We start from the raw sequence: 20832 nt of genomic DNA, 5'->3' as shown, positions 1-20832 counted from the left end.
ATATAGGAGCGGAGATGTCGCGTTGAACTTTCTCCTCTCGATTTTGCTCCGATTTCGCTTGGCACAGCTGTACAGCCCGTCCGCCACGGGTCGATAATACTTTTCGCCACCCGGCCGACTAGTTTTTACAATGCTCATTGTTCCCCTTCCTCTGGACTATGGCTATCCGCGCTCGACGCCAATACGGGCGAAGGGAACAAAAAAAAAAAAAAAAAAAAGACCAGCGATCGATCACGCGGGTGTACAACGTGGACGGAATAGAAAAGCGAGGGAAACATAAATACGCTGTATTGATTGGTCCATGGAGGGGCTTTTTCTCGCTTGTGATCTCGTTTCCTTTTTAATAAACGCGCGTGTGCCAAGGCGAAGACTGACGGGAGCGAACTAATCGCGAATCGCGAGATCACCCCCCAAAATGAGATATAGGATCGTCTTTGTATATTGCGGAAGAGAAGCGCGTGGGTATATACGGAGGAAAGGAAAAAAAGTGCAAGTATACGGTCCCTCGGTTGGTTCGCCTCCGTCTGGGAGGAGAGACGAGCCGCTTGAATTATGCATGAGAGAGGAGACAAGAAGAAAAGAAAAATCTTTCTCGCTCTTCCGCGCGCTCGTGCCTGTGTGTGTGTGTACCTGTCAGTGTGACCGATGATGACGGGGAGGGCAAGAAAAGGGGAGCGGAAGAGAGAGACCGCGATGGGCGAAAATAAGGACGAAAGGGACGCGTTTTACGTACGTATGCAAATTGTGGATGAAAAAAAAAATAAAAAAAAAAAACTGGCGTTTGGCACTGATTGGACGTGCGATAGTGTGTACGCGCGCATCAGCGGCAGCTCTCGAGAGTGCGTCCCACTTGATTTGAATCGCTAATTTGGGAAGCTATTTGGGCCGAGAGGAACTATTTCGTATACCTACATACTCTCTCTCTCTCTCGGCTGCTTTTTTTTCCCATTTGCCAGCTCAGCAGCGGTAACACAATGTATATACATACATGACCAAAGGAATCTATGATAAACAGAAATCGGGAAGGGGTATTCCGATAAATGCACGTAACGATCTGAATCCTCGTTTGGTCAGATACGCATCTGTGGATGCAAAAATCGGTATACTTTCTTCGTGCTCCACGTGCCCGATTTCCATTACTACCGTTGTTGTTTTTATCGAGTTGGATGCAAATTATATCGAAAACCGAGCCGATGTTGGCAGCGCGTACACCACATTTTGAATGTATACAAGTACTAACTCGATGATAGCGGAGCCCGAGATAAATCCAAGGGGAGAAAAAGAAAATCGGCGTATCACTTTAGGATTCAATTAAAGTATGTATATGTATATGCACGCCTATGACTCGGGGATAGAGAGGAGGAGATCGATATCAGCGGGGCGGCTGAAATGATGAGGATAATATTAAATGCGAGAGCTATACGATAATGGAGCTCGTGCTGCGTGGACGCACACATGTACAAGAAAGTACAGAGAGAATGATATAGGCAAGAGAGAAGGGGGGGGGGAGATTTAAATGTGGGAATGGGCGCCGCTCTCTCGGGTGGTGCATCGAACGCGAGGAGGAAGGGAGACAAATAGCCGTATACAGTGCACTGATGCTGGGCGCAGTTTATAGAATCGAGAGGAGGATGATCGGGGGTATTTCTCCCATTCCGGTTCCAATACGCGCGCACACGCTCTGTCTATCCGCATCACTGTATACAACCACGCAACAACAATTGCGGTGACTCGTCTTCCTCCGCCTCCTACTCCCCCTTTTTTTTCTTCACGATTCCCGTTCTCTCGTGCACAGCCGCAAATGAGCAAACAAACGGGGAGGTGACCGCGTGGTGTTAAATCTCCAAGTCTCTCTGTATACGCATGTGTGTGTGTGTTGTATTAGATGGACAACGAGGGCGAGCGAATAGAAAGTCATTTGTCCGGTGATTACGTTGATATATTATATACGCTCGTGCAGATGTATCTCTCGATGCTGGTGCTTTCTTTGATCGCGAACGCAACTGTTGCCGGGGCGCACGACGGGTGTGGTAAATAATGCACTCGCGCGCCGGATTTATTTAATAAGTGCTCGGGGTGACGAGTGGCCCAATGAGAGAATTCGTGTACATAAATATACGGAGGGGCGGGAAAGACCGACAGCAGAACGACACTTTTCGGGAGCTATATATTGATACGAGTGACGCTTTTGTTGGACGTGTGATGAATTTTCGTCTCGACGACTTGTCGCTTGATTACATTTCTCCCCGACGCGGTTAAAAAAAAAAAAAAAAACTCATCGAAGAAGCTCTTCTTTTTTTTTTTTTTTTTCATTACGTGAGAAACAGCTATGTGTGAAGAAGTTACAATGGGAGGCGAAGCACCGCTGACACGTAAATTCGAAAGTGGACAGCTGCGTGAAAGGAGAAGAAAAATACATCACAGGATCCATCAACAGCGTTGTCGACCGTGAGTTTGCAGTTAATCGTACGTTAATTCCCCGGCAGGTAGTAGTAGGTATACTATAGGTAACTCTCGAAAAAATCTTTCACGTCAGCACGATGATGGCTGTGTACGAAGGAAAAAAGGAGCAGCAGAACATCGACAACGAGTTTATGTATTATTATAACGTATTACAGGCTCCACCACTGGTGCACGGAGAAATTTGTTTCACCCCACTGTTTTTCATTGTTACAGGAATATAGTATTTCCCAGTGCTAGAGAAGATTGTTATTACCTCTCGATTTTTTTTCGGAAGCTTATTCTTCCAAGAGTTGCACGAAAAAAATAAACTGCAATCTCGCGAAAGGCGAGAGAAGGAGGGAGGAAAAAAAAAATACAAGAAAGTATATATGCTTGCTCTTTCGCGGTGGTACGCGCTTGTAAGCGTATTAAGATAAACTTTGGAAATGAAAACGCGCGAACGAGCCGGAATAAGAGTCGGGCTCTGTATACACCGCGTCAGTGGTGATGGAAAAAAAAAAAAAATCATGTTGCTCAACAGAGCATCCTTTTTTTCTCCGCATTCGGTAATATTTAGTGTCTCGTTGCAGTAAAGCGTCGCTTCACGTCTGTACGAGTAATCAAAGTTGCGGGGTCGACGAACCCTTGCGCGCGCCCGAGTGTAATTTTCATTCAGAGTTTCCTTGCCGCGCAGTGCAATAACTCGCCGTCTTCGACTATAGAGCGGTCGATGCAATAATATATACCTACGTATGCGAGTTTACGTGTATACGTATATATTTTACACATACCGTGTATATGATGTGAAATTTCGTATACCCACATCCAAGTCGTCGACGGTTTGTGGTGGTATATAGGAATATTATAAGGTATACATGACAACGACATAATGTAGGATGCGTCGACTTTTGCAGCTATTCGCACATACACGTATATATACCTACTTGTAAATGAGAATTTAAATTCATGGCGCTTTGGGTATACGAGTAAAGGAGTGTATTAACATGCAAGGGGACGAAGAGTCAGAGAATATAATAGTCAGAGGATGATTGCGCAAATTGCGGGAAAATTTCTCACACCGCGCGTTCATGCGACACCTGTTTGTATATTATATTCCGCAGCTTTCGTATAGACTCTTGTACGAAACTTGAACGTTAACGAGATTGGGGCTCATCTCCCATCTTGATTCGTGCCGGTGATGGTATACAGCACTGCGATGTGTGTCAAGGATTCGTCTCCATCCCAGTAAATTAAAAAAAAAAAAAAAAAAAAAAGTTTGTTTTGATGTCCACGATATTTTTTTTCAAACGTTTAAATGAATAAAACAAAATTATAATCCCGGAACAAAGAAACCGTAGTGGCATCGTAAAAAAAAAAAAAAAAAATTTGAAGGCCATTTCGACACAAAAAAGTTTGTCGTAATCAGCGTAACTGGTGCAATCACAAATGCACCGTGCAAGCAAGGCTATATACCTACGTATATAGAACAGAACCCCATGGGGGGAAAAAAAAGAACGAGAAAGAGACAGAGAGGGGGAGAGCCATGTGGCGTAGCGGAAAGAAAGAGAAAAAAAAAAAGGAAGGAGTGCTCCGATGCCTGTATGGTTGAGGTATATATATACACAGAGTGCACACAACGTGCCCCGCGATCGGGCGTAAGTATGGGGTTCCGGTTATTCTGGTTCTGGCCTTCGGGTTTCGACCCCCAAAAAAGCGGATCCGTCGAGTGAAAAGAATTGAAGAGGGAGGAAAAAAAAAAAAAAAAAGGAAACACAACAGCTACGCCAGCGGTAGCTGCATCAGAAGAGCCCGTGGTTGGGAACACTGCGCAGTGTATACGTGCAACGGGACGACCATAAGCAACTGCAAAAGGAAGGGAAGTCTTTCTCTCTCTCTCTCCGCTGTTCTACTATATAGTATACTGTCACTGCTGCGGCATTGCTGTTGTTTGCCTGCGCCTGTCGGACACAAAGAGAGCAGCGCGATAGAAAATCGACCAAAATAACGCGCTTCACAGGCCATGGTCTGCGTGTTTCTACGGAGGCTCGTCCCTCCTCCGCTCGATTTAAATGATACACATATACAATGGTTTTTGGGAAAAAATGCACAGCCACGCACACACACGTGCTTTCTACAATACCTATGCTCCACCACTGCTGTGATGTATGCAAAAAAAAAAAAAAAAAACGCCGAGCACGTAAACATTTTGGACCAGCCGTTCGTCTCCCACATGCGCGACGCGCTGGTGGTGATATTTTTCGCGTCCCTCTCCCCCGCTACACGTGAACGCGTGCTCCGTCAGCGCATGTGGGAGTTTTTAATAACGATTGCAAAAACAAAAACTAGCGACATCTGTACTGTGGGAGAAAATGTTTTTTTTTTTTTTTTTTTTATAACACGCAATTGGAATATATATTATACCCTCTGCATGGAGCTTGTTGGCCACAACTTAATATTACGTATGTAGGTATGTAGCTCGCGTCGCTTTCAACTTTAGCTGCGTTTTCGCGCAAACTTTGGCCCCTCGTTCTCTCGACGTAAAAAGTTAATCTCTCGTTCTTTTTTTCCCCGCCACTGCGTCACTTGGAGTGTACGGCACTTGTATTCCCGGTAGACACGCACAGGGGGGGGGTACCCAAGAATGAGTAGGTAGGTATACATCGTGCATGGAGTCGCAGTGCAGCTGTACGTAGGATCTATGTGCTATACGTATATGCGTGTGTACACCTATTTTTATGAAGTTTGCGTATATATATGTAAGCCGCCGCGAGCGTATGCGCCAAGAACAGTTTTACAAACGCGGCAAATGTGCTATCGTGTATACCTTCTCTTCTGTACCTACTACATAATATATATACATAGCAGTTTGTCGTTAGTGTAACAGAAACGAGTGCGCGTCATGTTGCGAACGAAAGGAAATGATGGGAGAAATAACGAAACGAAACAACAACAAAAAAAGAAAGGAAATACCGCCAAGCGCGCGCGTGTCTGTGTATATATATCATACCGAGGGAATAAAAAGCAGAACGTGGAAAGTGAGGAGGAGAGAGCACGTCGTTACGGTACTCCTGTATATTACATATATACCGGAGGAGTAATTGATGTAAAAAATGACTTTCATTAGGGAGTAACCTACTATACGTACAAATCGTATATACACGCGTCGAGCACTGATGTATCATCATCATGGGAGCAAGAAACGATCGCTCGTCTTGCGTATACTATATTATACGATTCGATACGGTGTGTACTATATTATAGAGGTGCACGACAAGAGCGAGAGATTCAGTCGTTTGTAAAACGTTATATACAGGATTTGAAAATCACAAAATTGTATCCGCACACACGTGGTGGCACGACGATACGTGCAACGAAGAAAAGAAATATCCTGTTTGACGAACAATTAACAAAGACTTGTCTTGGCACTTTTTATACGGCATATATATCAAATTACATCCTCTGACGCGACCGAGATTTCCGAGCTCCTTTGAGACGCTGGTAAAAATAAGAAAAAAACTCATCCCCGGGAGATGAAATCAAAAGTCAAACTGGTTCACTGCAGTGGAGCACCTCTTTGTCACGCGTAGGTGTATATAATATATTATGTATATATATACTCTCGCGAGTACACACGCGTGAAAATTAATATTGAAAAGACGCGAAGACGCAGTGGTTTATTAGACCGGAACGGGGCAGCGGGAACACAAGAAGAAAATATATATACAGTACCGCTCGACTTTTATCTCTCTCTCTCTCTTTTGCCTCCTGTATAATAAATATGTACTTTTTGCCTTTCTTTCGCTCTTTTACCATGACTGGTGGTATTTATACTAGTATACAGGCCGCGTCACCGCTGACGTGTACAGTAACGTGCCTCCTCCTGCGAATATTACTTACTGGATATGTCATATACCTACTGTTCTTTTGCGCGGCGACGCCCCAGTGCGTGCAGTATACTTAATGAAATCAGCTGTGCTCTATACCTATGTGCACGCGCTGTTTCCTCTCGGCGTAATATATTGTGCGTATTTTTGTAATTAAGAGGGTCGTGCTGCGCGAGACGAACGAAAGGAAGTTTGAAAAAAATTCTCGGCGCCAGACTCGCATGCGCATCCTCAGTGACTACATGGTATATTCAAAGAGGTTGAAACAATGGAGAGATTTGAGCGTGAAATGTGTGTAGTAATATTATAATGATCGAACGATTTTTCTCTATGCACGAGAGGTGCGAACCGAGCGCTCCCGAGGTTTGTTCGAGAAGAATTGATGGGAAACTGTACATGATCAAAATGAAGAAAGAGATCGTGTGCCTTTCCCCCCTTTTTTTTGCGAGCGGCATGTAATGATTTCAGGGGTTAAGTGGAAAAAAAAAAATTGATCCCTCGATCAAACTCCTTGCAAGCCTCCCTTTTATCAAACACAATGTATGTCGACTCGCCGTAAGTGGCGACAGATGATTTTAATGTAATTGCAACGAGTTAAATGCTCGAGTGAAATTCAGCGCAACACCTGATCGCTCGTTTTGACTCGGCTTTCATCCGCATCAAAAGCTGTACTTACTCGTTATTGTACAGCTCGAACAAAATGCTTTTCTACGGTTACTCTCAAACGCCACGTTGCAGTGGTACCGTGAGCTGCAAGGGGCCCATATCTGCCGATTTGATCGAACAAAACGAAAAAACGTATTCCCTTCCGGAGTAGCACGTATATACACCTGGTAAGTGCACACCGCAGTAGAGCGTACATCGAGGAACGAAAATTTTTCATGACTCGAAATTTCAACTCCCCCCCCCCTACACCCCGCCAATGGCGCCCCTTTGAGTATTTTATACATGTGTCTATTGCTTTCTCTCTTTTTCTACTGTATACCGGGAAACGTTTTCTCCTACTGCCCGTCATTAGAATTAAACACATAGGAAGACCCCACCTATTATACTCTTCTCTCTCTTTCTGGTTCTGAAAACGTAATTTGTGAGCTCAAGGGTCATTAATTTTTCTTTTTCTTTTTTTCCCTTCGTCTCTCGTACATCTCTCCCTTTTTATTTTATTTTTCCGTTCCCTCGGTGTTTTGTTTGTTTCAAGTATATAGCAGTGATTAAAACACCGGTGTATATGTATATGCGTTTACTCCAAGCTAATGCAGATAGATCCTACGACCTCCCCGAACTTTCGAGCGATAATTACCCTGTCGAAGTGTACACGCGTTTGGGCCTATAGAGTGCGCTTCCTTTCATTTCGTTCAATCGTAAATATATATATTTTAAAATATTATTCCCTGCGTTTCAAAAACCATTACACGGGCATGTGAAAGGTAGGCGCACATATATCAAGGAGCATCAATCAAAACGTTATTGCTGCGGTGCACCGACGCATGTAAGCAGCAGGTATTAATTTTACTACGGGGGAAAGGAGAAAGGGAGATTGTTGAACAGAAAATCATGTACGAGAGCTGGTTTATTATTCATACCCACGTCGATCGGATGCACTGCGCGGGGTGTATTGTTAATTACACAGGCCAATTCGAGGACTCGTTGTATATCCTATATTATACACTCCTTCCCAAAATCGACAGAGCCGGTATAGTTTAGTCGGACGTGGGAGATAACCTCGGCACCTGATCTCCGGCCACGTTGTGGGTATTACGTTACACAGTGGCTCTTTAAATCCCGAAAAGTACCATCGCGAGAGAGAGAGAGAAAGAAGCTCTCGTAATGACCTTTACGTGACGACGGCGCTTTTTCTTTTTCAACTCCTTCCGTGATTGGAATACAAAGCAACGCTCTCCCCAACCCCACCACCGCCGATTATATACTAATTCTCCGTTACGTGCGTACACATATATGTATATACATGTTACATTATCAGGACTAATACACGCGCCAAGTCTTCGTATCCATTTGGGCCCTGATTTTCGGCACATGGGCTAAAAATAACCCCATGACCCACCACACGCGTGCGCTTTGTTATTTTTCGCGAGAACCCCACTTCTTCTCATGCACTCCTCTTAGAGTCCCAAAATCATGAGCCTATGAATAATAAATGATGGCGTATCTATTTAACTTTTCAGCGAATTTCGTCGAGTGAGCCCACTACCTTTTAAATACCAATATCATCGCAATTAAAACCAAGTATACAATGCAAGTGCAGTTGCACGACCCATACAAAGCCATATACTATACTAGTTTCAAGAGAGAAAAAAAAAAGATATACATCTGCTTCGCGAGAACCGCCTGCGAAGTGTAAAAATCATGGTCATGGAACAATATCTACGTGTACGCATTCAAGGTCAAACAGCTACGACGCCCATGTACATATATTTATTTTTCTCACCTCCTCCCCGTGCACACAGAAGAGAGAGAGAGAGAGAGCGTAACCGAGGGAGTTTCCGAGATGAGAAAAATCATCCCTCTCTTTGGGGGGGTCGCTTTAGGCCAAGGGAAAAATCGGGAGCAGATGGCTCCGACGTATTAACGACTGTTAGCGATGCCGGCTGCTGCTGCGATTCACACGATACATTTGTATATATATAAGTGGATGGTACACCGAAGAAGAAAAGCGCGCGTGTCCGCTGTGTGTATACTCCTGTGATCGAGGGGACTTTTTTTCCCTCGGCGGGAAAAATCGATCACGATTCGCTTCGTTGGGTGACCAAGTATATCCATACGTGCTCGCGATCTTTCGATGGACCCTTTGTGCGCCAGTGGTATACAACACAGTTGACACACGTGGGTTGGACTTTGATCGTATTATTGTTATTGATGTTGATTTTGTGGATTTTTCGCTAGATTTGTCGGTTATTTACCTCCTCTCGGCGACGCCGATGCAAACGAGGTATGGGGCCAGATGTACGCGCACGAGTACACGACATAATGAACTTTACGGAAAAATGTCTTTGTCAGGACTCGTTCGGCCGTGATAGGATAAAATAAAATCTGAATAAGGGATAACATACATATACGCTGATACAGCGATGGCCAATTACGTCGTATACAAATGGCCCGAAGAAAGAAAGCCACTCGTTGTGCGCGACCAATGCGTGTGTTATTTCATATTCTTTTTCTGTTCCCTCGTAAAAAGTAACGATGAAAGATCATCCGCCATCCTTTGCCGGGTAGTCACTTTCTTTCTCAATTAGACGGACCCCCCCTCTAATAAGACAAATTGCGCTCAATTAAAGCAAGTTACACGATGTCGCATCGCCCGAGAAAGAGCAACGACTCTCTCGTCCATAGTTGCGCGAGGCGTTTTCCGGAATCTTTGCTATTTTATACACCCCCTCCCTACTTTCTACATGACAGATCGACTTTTTTTTTCCATCTCTCGCGCAATCATCCAGTACAAGCGATAGTGGGTTACAACATTTTTTTTCCGCGATGTGAAAAGTCTCGTTGTACGTACAGGTATACACGGTGAAAAAGCGAAAACCGAAGCAGTAACGAGGAGGAGATAAGTACGCTAGTCCACCATCGTAAAATCCTCGAGCGCGTATCAAACATATTCACGGAAACGAGGGGCAAAAGGAGGAGCGGAGGTATAAGGAACAGTTACACACGGTATCGGCCAGGGATCTCGGACGAAAGCCCAGTCCAGCAACGTATACAGCTCCAATTAAATCCGGGAGGGGGAAAAAAAAAGGCTCAACGCGGCAGCTGGTGGAGCCGAGCGTATCTCGCCGGATTTTTTTACCCGACTGACCCACTATGTGCCTCGAGCCACGGGACGCCGGAGTCATCGAGAAAAGGCCCAATATCACGCGCAGCTCCGAAACTAGGCGAGAGAGAAAAGGATACGAGGGAAACTAATGCGCGGTATATCCAAGAGAGCGCACGCCCCTGATAATAACTTTCGCGGCGCGAATAATCATAATTAACCACGTCCGATGGGTATTGGGTTATTGCCTGTGCAGATAACGTATATGTACGATGTATTTTGGAGGGGGCGCCGGGAGTTTATAGTCGTAACGCTGCACGTTCGTTCCGGCGAAAGTGGTCGATGATGATTAAGCCGCGGATATATTATATACGTAGCGTGTGTGTAATGTACCCCAGCTGCAATGTATGTATGTACCTACAGCTACTTTTCGCAAATAATAGATTTATTGCCCTTGCCTTGGATCATGACCGATTTAAGCCGATACACGCCGAGCTGTTTAGCTGCTTTCTATACCCCACACCCCAAACATTCATCAGCCACTTGATCGCGATACAGCTTGGCGCGGGCACGATTCAATTTATTTCTAATGATCGGCCAAAGTGAGGAGTTTCAAGCTGCCGTCGCGCAAGTGTATACATGGGAGTCAAAATAAAAGTGCAGAAAAAAAAAAAAAAAAGTTGAGCTTTCTCCGTTTGAGTGTATGATACGGTAATGGAAGAGGAAATTTTCATCCAATAACGCGGCTCCTTTATCAATCGGGCCATAGAGTTGCACATGTCACGGGGAAGGGGGACGACTGTCATGTTAATTATATGCACCTGTGCTAACGCGCTGTAGCTTCTCTCGTTCTCACACGCAAGCACATGTGCAGTCAATTACCCGCTCGTTGTACCCCGTGTGTAATTTAATACCATATCGTACATATTCCTTGATAATATAAGAACGACGAATTTGAGCAAAAATATAAGCGTACCTGTATACTTATATTGTATATATATATAGGGGGAACATGGCCATGATGAACTATACCTGTGTAATCACTTGATAGCGGGTTGGCGTGAAATTTCGTTAAAACGCGCTCGACCGAATAATTACCGCAAGCACCACATTATACATATACATCTACAGGTATATCGAGAGAGAGAGAGAAAAGCTAATAATAGAATTGTACCGTTACGATGAAATAGTTGTAAATTGACCTGGTTATTGACTTCGCGCTAGACTGCAGTGCATGCGGTTTTTGCCTTCTTCAGTTTCCATTTTTTTTTGTCCTTTTCAATTGCACACTGGTCATAGAATATGGGATTTTTTGAAATTATCCACGTACAAAGAAGAAAAAGGGGAAAACCCCTGGCTGCAGAAAAACAAAAAAAGGATTATCAGGAGGAGGGGAGGGGGCACACAGAGCCGACCCAAGTTCATGATGCTGCAATCCTATAGAGTTAAGAGCTCGGCACACGCACAGTCTGTCAAACGAGTCGGAAATGCCCCGATCCAGTATCGGCCAAAGAGCTATACAGCGGCTGATCGCAGCAGAGCCTACAATACATACAAGTATATATATATACCAGGCAGTGGCAGCAACAGCTCGGAAAGGACAAAGTTGCCCCTGTAGTGTATAGGTGTACAAAGTATATACCACCTTTAGCCTGCAGGGATATGGGAGAGGGCGAAAGCCGTATAGTTTCACGAGAAAACGAAAGAGAGAAGTGGATGGGTCCTTTGTTCCTCTCTGGCCCATTATGTATATATAGCATTCGAGGATTTTATCCTATACACGCACAGCAGGAAAGAGGAGCGTATGTATATACATACATACACACACCATATAATATATAAGCCGGTGGTGCCGAGTATCGTGTAGGTATGTATATATACACTGTATTCGCCGTCGTCGGAGGAACTTTTAGTGCTGGAAAGAGGAGAGAAAGAGAGAGGAGGAAGGGAAAGATCAGTGCGAGATCTTTAAGGTATAATATATATACACCTACGTACCTACCTATACGTGTACGTCTATTACAGAGGTACAGGGTAGCACGACTGTATGTATATATATACATGCGTCCTTGAATACACGCGCTCTCTCTTCTCATAGGGAGTATACGTCGTCTCGGGGGCACAAAGAGCTCAAATCCCCATAGTATATATATCCGTGTGGCGCAGCGGATTGCGAAAAATTTCCAGCAAATGTACATATATACATACATAATATACATACTTATATAGACGAGCGAACGGATTCCATTACCGCTACCGTTGTTTTCCCCGACGAGAGTCGTAAAATGACAGTTCCCCCCTGCCCCACCTATCTCTCTCTCTCTAGAGAAAATGACGAACGATAGGCGTTACGTACTTGGAAGTGCCCGTGGATATAGGGTCTTCGAGCGAGGGAGAAAATTACCCGGGAAAACGACTTTATTACTCGGTGGTGCAACCCCACACTCTGGCTCCTGTATACTTACTTCGTTCGTCCCGCAAAACTTTTCCCGTCGTGTCTTGCACAGTTAAGCGCCGGAGATCCATTTGCGACAGGACAAAGGGGGGGGGGGGGGAATTGCTATTTTCCAGCCGCATTTTGTCGGACAAATTGAGGGTTATAGCGCTCGTAAGAAACTAAGTTTGCCGTGTAATATTTGTAAGTAGGTGCCGCTCGATACAAGTATTTTCGAGGATTTGGACATTTTTCGCGCGGAAGAAAAAAAAAGAAGAACCTTATCAATTATATAGCCGTCATTTTTTTCCTCTATCAATTTACGCACTGGCGTTGCACAACCATATATATTGTAAGCACGACAAAAGAGAGGGTAACTATTGAAAAACGCCTCCAGTGGAGACTATAATATCATGGGATAGGAAGTCCAAGCGGAAACCTAATATAATTCCAGCGTCGTCCTACGCATACCAGATGACTGTACGAAAAAAAATGAAAAAACGTGACCACGCAGAGGAGGGAACGAAATAAGGGACCACGTATAGTAAAAGTGTACACAAGTACGGTGCTTACACACATACATATATACAGGTAGGTACCACGTTGTATATGGTATTGGTATAGAGAGATATATGTTATAATACAAGAGAGCGCGGTTGGACAAAAGGAGAGGCGGAATCAAGCTCGGTGCGCTTCCCCTGACGGCGTGTGTGTGCGTGTCTCTGCCCCCTGCGCGGCGATGATGGCCAACCGTGCGTTAAACGGAACGATGTCGACGAACGCGCTAGCCGAACTCTTTTTCTCTCTCCGTGCTTATATTACACCTATGTTACTCTGTACTCACAATGTATGTACCCATTCTTATAAAATTTTAATTAAAAAATACGGCTTCTCTTTTCCTTCACCCCATTTTATACCCACACCACTCGATTTTTAACCATCGACACCTCGTTGGTTTCCAAAGCCCGAACTTATACAAAAGCAACGCGGACAAAAGGGAGAGAAATTTGCAAAACCAGTCCACTCACACACATAGAAAATGCGCAATATACATACATCACCCGAATCGGCTAGCCCCCGCGGGCCGAGAAAGTTTTTCCGCGCACCGAGCAGTACATACGTATAAACAACGAGACACGAATGCACCTCCGTATTGTCTTTCGATGCCGGTATGTAGGTGTGTGTACAATATATATTGTATTGTGTGGAGGCCCGCAGAAACAAAGGAAGGGCTTTCTCGCACTTTTCCTCCCGGCGCGCTCGATAAGGATCGCGTGAAATCCGGCCGTTGGGCTATCGCGATACACGCCCATTCGCGGGCGATGGTCGCGGGAGGGCGGGAAAGTTTGCGGCTGAGGAAGTCGAGAGCGAGAGGCGCCCGAGTGTCGGATCATACAAGGAGACGAGGTATAATTGAGCACCGGAGGAGAGGGGAAAGATTGGCTCTATTATCAGACGGCCCCTCTCTCTCTCTCTCTCTACTTTGGGCGTGCCACGGCTGATAAACAAAAGTTTTCGTGTGCCGGGAATAGAGCGACCGTGGACTGGATTTTCTTTAGCCTCCCTCTGTGTGCAACTACACGCGAGGTGTACCTACGTGGCTTTCGAGCAAATTCAATTTAGAAAACACAGAGAGAGCTTGAATCGAGTATACCTTATACTTTCATTCCATGGAAATCGTTTGCTGTAAACATATACAGCCAAGCAGTAAAATAAATAAAAATGTCACCGATGCAACAAGAGTATTCCATAGTACAATGATAACAGCAGTAGTGCAGCAACCATAAAAGAGATTTTATTTAGATTTAAATCAAAATTTATTTATGCCAAGGATCAATGATCCGAATGGCAAAAGCATGATTGTACATGTAATTTGCTAACTTATAAATATACGTACATAAAATTTCAAAATACAATATAAATTACTTTTACAATACAAATAATAATACACCAGACATTGCAACAGAACAGCTTAGCTATAGGCATCTTAAGACTAATTTATAGGGACTAACTTTGAATTTTGAGTGAAAACAAGTCATACCCAATAGCTGTAATCATTTGAGCAAGATAATAAATACTTACAAAAAGCTGTATTAAAGGCTTCAAGTGACCCCTTCAAACGTAGAAGCTGCGGTATCGAGTCCCAGAGGGAAAGAGAGATTCCGTTGGCTGCAGAGTGAGTCATTTAATCTCAACAGTAGTCTCACTCTGACCGACTGATATACATATACGTATAGGCATGGTATACGGAAGATTTTCCGCACTTATACTCTCGATTGCGTTTGTTCGCCGAGGCGATTCCACGCTCAACGTATCAGCTACCCTTGGAGCTTCGGACCCATCGGGTGCGAAACCAGAGAACTCGCTCCCTCTATACGTGTTCCTATCCACGACGACTTAATAAGTGTCGCCGATACATTACATACATATCGAATCTCCCCATGCCCCGTAGGTATACACATTATGCGCAAATACATGTGTTACGTATCGGAAAACGGGCGCGCACGTAAGAGTTCCCCGCTACGCTGAGCGTGAAGTATGAAATCGCGCGCTCGTTGAGCAACGAATTTTTTACTCTCGCACCTCACCTTTTTTTTTTTTTCTTCGTCAAGCATATAGAATTGAAGAATTGGTTTTTTAATTTTATCATTTCTTCTTTTTTTTTCTCACGGCCATTCGATAACATATGGATTGCTATACATGTAAAACGTTCATTATGAGAAGAAGAAAAAAAAAAGGAGGTGTATGTGAGCAAGTGCCAGGTGTGGCTGCGGGTGTGACGTCAGAGAATAATGAGGCCCTGCGTGTGCAGTTCACACGGCCACGCCGGCTATTAGTATGTGTATATATATAGGCAAGTACGCGTATACCCGAGTTACGCTACGCTGGGCACCCGGTGTGTGGCAAGCGCGAATGTATGAAAAAAAAAGTGCCGCACATATATGTACAAAAGAGAATGAGTACATGTATGCAGAAGTAACAATGTGCGTCGCCGTCGTTGGGGCAAAATGGGCACGTCGGTTTAGGCAATTATGATTAGCAATCGGCTCTAGCGGTACGAAAAGGGGGTAAGTTTTGCACTTGCTTTTACGTGTATTTTTGTTGTCATCTTGTGTGCCATTGCCATGGGAACAGTGCCAAAGAGAGAGAGAGAGAGAGGGAGGAGTATACAATGTATATCCATTCGCCTCGGCCTCTATATATCTTACATCTCACGCGGTGCATACAATTTGTATTTGTACTACACGTGTATTCTTACCTTGTCACGTTTTGATTGTTTCAGCCAAAGCAAGTGTGTGATTCTTCTTATTAATTTAACTTTTCTTTTCTCTCGAATTTATATACATATACAAATACACACTTAGTTGCACTCTCCCTCAAAGACATTGCAACGACAGCGAAACCACTACACTTTAGCATCGGTGTAGGGACATTGCACAACTTCGTTGAGTATATACAATACTCGTGGTACAGGGAAGGTAAGGGGGGAAAGAAAAAAAGGGTCCGCGATCGTGAAATCATCGTAAAAAATAGTTCGAGAGCAAGCAAAAAGGAGAGCAGAGTAGCCGCATCCGGTTTTATACATGCTATGTGTGTGGTAGCGGTACTCCACTCTTTTGCTACATACACCTTGGGTGTATGCACATAGTAGCCACATGTGATGATAAACTTATAGGGGCACCCTACTATACCTATATGCTTAGTATGTATATGAATAAAATATAAAAAGCATAAAAAGTATGTAGGGTATATATATATATATATATATAATATTGTATGTGAGTAAGTACCTTGCAGGGCTCCTTGCTCTTGGATCGGCAAAAACCGGGCATCTTGATCCCACCGACGGGTATTTTCCTCTTGGGCTTGTGCTCGTCGACCTCGAGATCCTGGGCAGGCGCCGCTCCCGAGTGCTTCTTGTTCTCCGCGTTGAGCATCTTCTCCCTCTCCTCCTCCTCGGCTATCTCCTTCTTGTCCATGCTCTTATCTTGCTCCTGCTGCTGCTGATCCGTCTGGCTCATCGTTCACCTCCTGCGCTGCCCCTGTCGCAGCGGCTCCTCCTTCTACTTCGGCACCTGAAAAATTATAATCGCCAAGCTAATCACTTGTTATTTATAAACAATTCCCCTTGCCCCACAAACTCACTATCGTGTGTGTATCTATATACGTCGCGGGGCGCGCAAGAGTCAACGACTTTTCACGGGCAAATAAACAAAATGTATATTTATACGATGTGTGTATATATAGGAGCAGCAGAGCAAAGGAAAATAATCAAGAGGCCCTCTCCCGCTATACATACACACGCTACGTCCTCGTTCTCCTGTCGCTTTTGTTACACGTGTATATGTACACACTGACACACGGGCAAGGGGGAGAGGATAAGCATCCAAGGAGCTCAATAGAAAGTACGGTCCGTGGTTTTTTTTCCCCCCCCGCGAGTATCGCTCGGTGGATCATCTTCGTGAATCTCGTTTGCGCGTGATATCGAGCCTCACAGTTGACTGGTGGTAAATTGCACGAACGAGATGGTTGTTGTTTTGTTTAATAATCGCGGAATTATTTTCGGAAGAGGAGCGAGTATTTTAACGAGAGAGAGAGGGGAGGGGGGCATTTAAATATTCCACACGGGTATATACGGGGAGGTTGAATGCAATTGGAATTCCAGGGTGTAAAATAATACCGCGCGTCGGAGAGAGAGAGAGAGAGAGGAGGAAACGAGGTTGAGTCATCGCGGTATTCAAAGTATACACATAAAAACATACCCAGCCTCTGTCCCGAGAAACGCTTGATCGGCGAGCAATGCGCGATCTATCTTTTCTCCTTGAGGAAAGAAACAAGATACACCATACACCTATACTATATACAAGCATCGCATACTTTGTGTGTGATAACGATATATATAAATAACGCATGTTTATCGAAAATTATATACAACGGGTATACGTATAATACATTATCAAGTAGGTATGTGTGTCCTGATGCGTGTCGTTCATTATTACTTTACGGATGTTGTGTGTCAGTCACGCGAAGAATTTTAATTTGCACTCATTGACGAGCATCCGGATAGCCGTCTTTCCACGAAAATCGTGGATATATTATATACACCACCTGTTACAAATGTAAGGTTAATATAAATCTTTTTCACTTTGTCCGCAGTGTCATGATAATAGGTATTTACAATTTGTTTCGCGAACAAAACACCACACGATTCAGCATTTTTTTTTTTTTTTTTTTTTTTTTTTTTTTTTTTGTACACGCAGATGCACGTTGTAAAAAAAAAAGAAAGGGGGGCATATTGGTTCGTCACACCTATGCATTCATCATTTCCGAAGCCATCGACAACAACAATGGACGCAGCAGCTTTCTCGGGTTTCAAAGTAGCAAAAGAGCGAACACGTGCACTACCAATCCCCTACACCGAGCGTGCATTTGCAAAACTACGACCCGTAGGTATACATATGAATTAGACCCAAATAACATTGTATAGGAAGTAATGGTAAAGTACACAATGCAAAAGTATAAGGATACACGTATAATTTATATAGAAGCTGCCACGTCCCTAATCTATCCTCGGCAGGCAGGCTCGCTACCAAACACACCCAAGGGTACACGTGTGTATCGCACCTCGAGATCTCGCGTACGTACCCACACACGGGACTCTAGCTCGCAAACCCCGAGAGAGAATTTAGAGGAAGAAAAAAAAAAAGGAAAGAAAATACTGGAAAACATCTGCCACGGGAGAAACTGCGCAATATTGTATCGCGATGTGTGCTCGATGCATCGCTCTCCCCCGACCCTCTAGCGGGGCACGTCCGTACGAGGGGCGCTATCTTGTTCCTCCTCCTCCTCCGTGTGCACCTATTCCGCTGTACGTAGGTATACATATACACGTGCCAATGGACCACGGAGGACCTGTAAAGGAGCCCGGAAACGGGGAAACAAATCATCTCGGCCACTCGCGTTTTTCTTCTCCACCTCCATCCTCCCCGTGACATTTGTATTCTTCTTTGGTTTATGGACGCGCGCTGGATCTTTGACGATATTTATCTCGTCGCCTGTACGTTCTTTGGGCATGACCTGGTGGATCTTGGCTTCTCCGCTCCTCTCTCGCGCGCGTATATACAGGAGTACTCGTTTTTTTTTTTTTTTTTTTTTTTTTTTTGATACGCGCGCGTGACGGCGAGATAATGAAAGACGGGTACGCGCGGGGAGCAGGGATTGTATTATATTGAGATTAATTTATTTTTAAACGGTTCACTCTCGCTCTTTGTACAATATGTGCGCACACTGCACCGGGCGTGTGACTAAACGTGCATCTCTCGTCGAAGGGTGATTTTCGGGATTATTGTTTCTAATTTCGAGGTATTGTGTTGTGCTGTGTTTTTTTTTTTTTTTTTTTTCGTCGTGAGTCACGGAGAGGAAAATTTATGGGTTTTCAATTGCCTGGACACGGGTCGATTGTGTCGGCGATGATACCGAGAACAAAGGGTCTCGCTGTTCTGCTCCGGGAGTTTTGTGCTAGCTCTGGATTTACTACAAGTTTATCGGTCACGTACGACTCGAGGATCATTGTAAACTGTACACTGGAAATCTGAGTTGAAAGAATAAAAAAAAAAAAAAGTCGTGCATGAATATACATTGTATTTTCAGTTTGAAAGTTTACGTTTTCTCGGCTCGTCGTTTGCGACAACTCGCATTCCAAGCAATAATGGCTCACTGTATTTCAAGGAAAAAGTAAAATAAAATAAAAAAAATCAATCGAGTTAAAAGGAAAATTTAATGGAAAAACAAAAAAAAAAAGTGAAACGCAAATCACGACAGACAAATTGATCAGGAGCAATCACTATACGTATGTATGGAGAGCCCATGGATCAAAAAACAATTTTTCAGCACCGCGTACCATCGCGTATAACTCAACGGCTGACAAACGAGCGAGCGAGCGAAAATTCATTAAATCCACGCGACGAGGGGAGACGCGTCGGTATAGGATGCTTTACTATAGTAGACCAAATGCACCACCCACGCGCGTATACGTACCACTGTAGTCGCACCGATACGACCATATTATATATATATAGACGCGACGTCTCTCATTTTCACAGGCAATAACCACGGACGTGGCACGTATGTCACGTGTATACTATACGTATAACGGTATTGAGCCAAGTGTCAAAAGGAAACTCGAAAGAATGACGTTGTTGGCAGCCGAGCGCGAGCAATTCCGCGCACACGGACACCCATTGAATTCGGGCTTCGGGATCGGACTGTGTGTGCCATACCTACTAATAGGTACTGTGTGTGGGTAACAAGAGAAAAGGCACATCGTCATGAGCGAACATCACGTGAGAATATAATCAAGAGTAGAGAGAGAGAGAGAGAGGGGGGGGACTAATCAAGTAATTGGCTCTCGCCATTCAAGATCGGAGATGATCATTACACTCAAGTCCTTTTCGGCGCTCTGCTTTAAACGGCTCTCTGACTCACAGATTCGAGCGAGACCGAGTATAGAAGGAAAAAAATAAGAAGCCCATCGCTGCCCTTATGTGGTTGGTATAATGTATACGTATAGTCGCACACACGAATGATACTCAATGAACCTTGTAAGAGTAAAAAAAAAAAAAAAAGGTGCAAAGGGATTAGAGATCCTGCGGATACTCGAGTATTACATACCTTCGATAATTGTCAAGGATCGTATGAATAAATATACGGAGGGAGAAACGCGTCCCCCCCAATGACCCAAATTTAGAGAAATTGACGCTTGACATTTCAAGATATACGGAAGAGACTTGCAGCTGGAAACCCGTGGAAAATCATAGGTTGCCACACGGTGATGTTGCCTCATACAATAGATACTGTACCTACAAAGAGTGAGTCGGTATAGAGTAAAAAGACGGGGTGTACGACAGTACTATCCGTATATGGTTGGCGCGTGGCAGATGCACCACTAGAAGATGAGGAGGATGAGGGGAGCACGTGTTTTTCCTCGCACGCCTCGGGGACAACGAGATGCAGCTGGCCCGCTAAACGACGATCCTCCATACATATCTAGGTGTGCGCCTGAATATTTTTGTACGCCAACGAAACAACAACATCAACGGGCCAACCCCCTTCTTCACTTTGGCTTTTAACTCCCTTGCCTATGTATACCTCTTTTGATTGTTACGCTCGTCCCATATCACAATGTGCCTATATTTAAGTTTTTGATGGGTTCCCCCGGCATTATAATGGACAGCCGGCTGCATGTATATAAAGTGCCACGCGTACGAGCGTGGCATACTTAGGTTCCAAGGGCCCCGTATACACAC

At 44.3% G+C, this 20832-nt stretch overlaps 1 protein-coding gene across 1 annotated transcript in view; it reads right to left on the bottom strand.

Moving 5' to 3' along the window:
* Nrt (Neurotactin) overlaps window positions 1-20832 on the bottom strand; it is a 57696-nt gene that overhangs the window by 30371 nt on the left and 6493 nt on the right. The window contains exon 2 of the mRNA XM_014352130.2: window positions 16318-16602. Within this exon, the coding sequence (XP_014207616.2) occupies window positions 16318-16548 (231 nt within the window). The 5' untranslated portion in view covers window positions 16549-16602. The remainder of the gene's footprint in view (window positions 1-16317; window positions 16603-20832) is intronic.

Source organism: Copidosoma floridanum, unplaced genomic scaffold, assembly GCF_036245765.1.
Source record: "Copidosoma floridanum isolate Cflo_tuat_1 unplaced genomic scaffold, Cflo_Japanese_pri ptg000030l, whole genome shotgun sequence".
Taxonomy (NCBI): domain Eukaryota; kingdom Metazoa; phylum Arthropoda; class Insecta; order Hymenoptera; family Encyrtidae; genus Copidosoma; species Copidosoma floridanum.
Note: the sequence above shows the minus strand (reverse complement) of the source record. Positions and strands in the feature narration are given on the sequence as shown.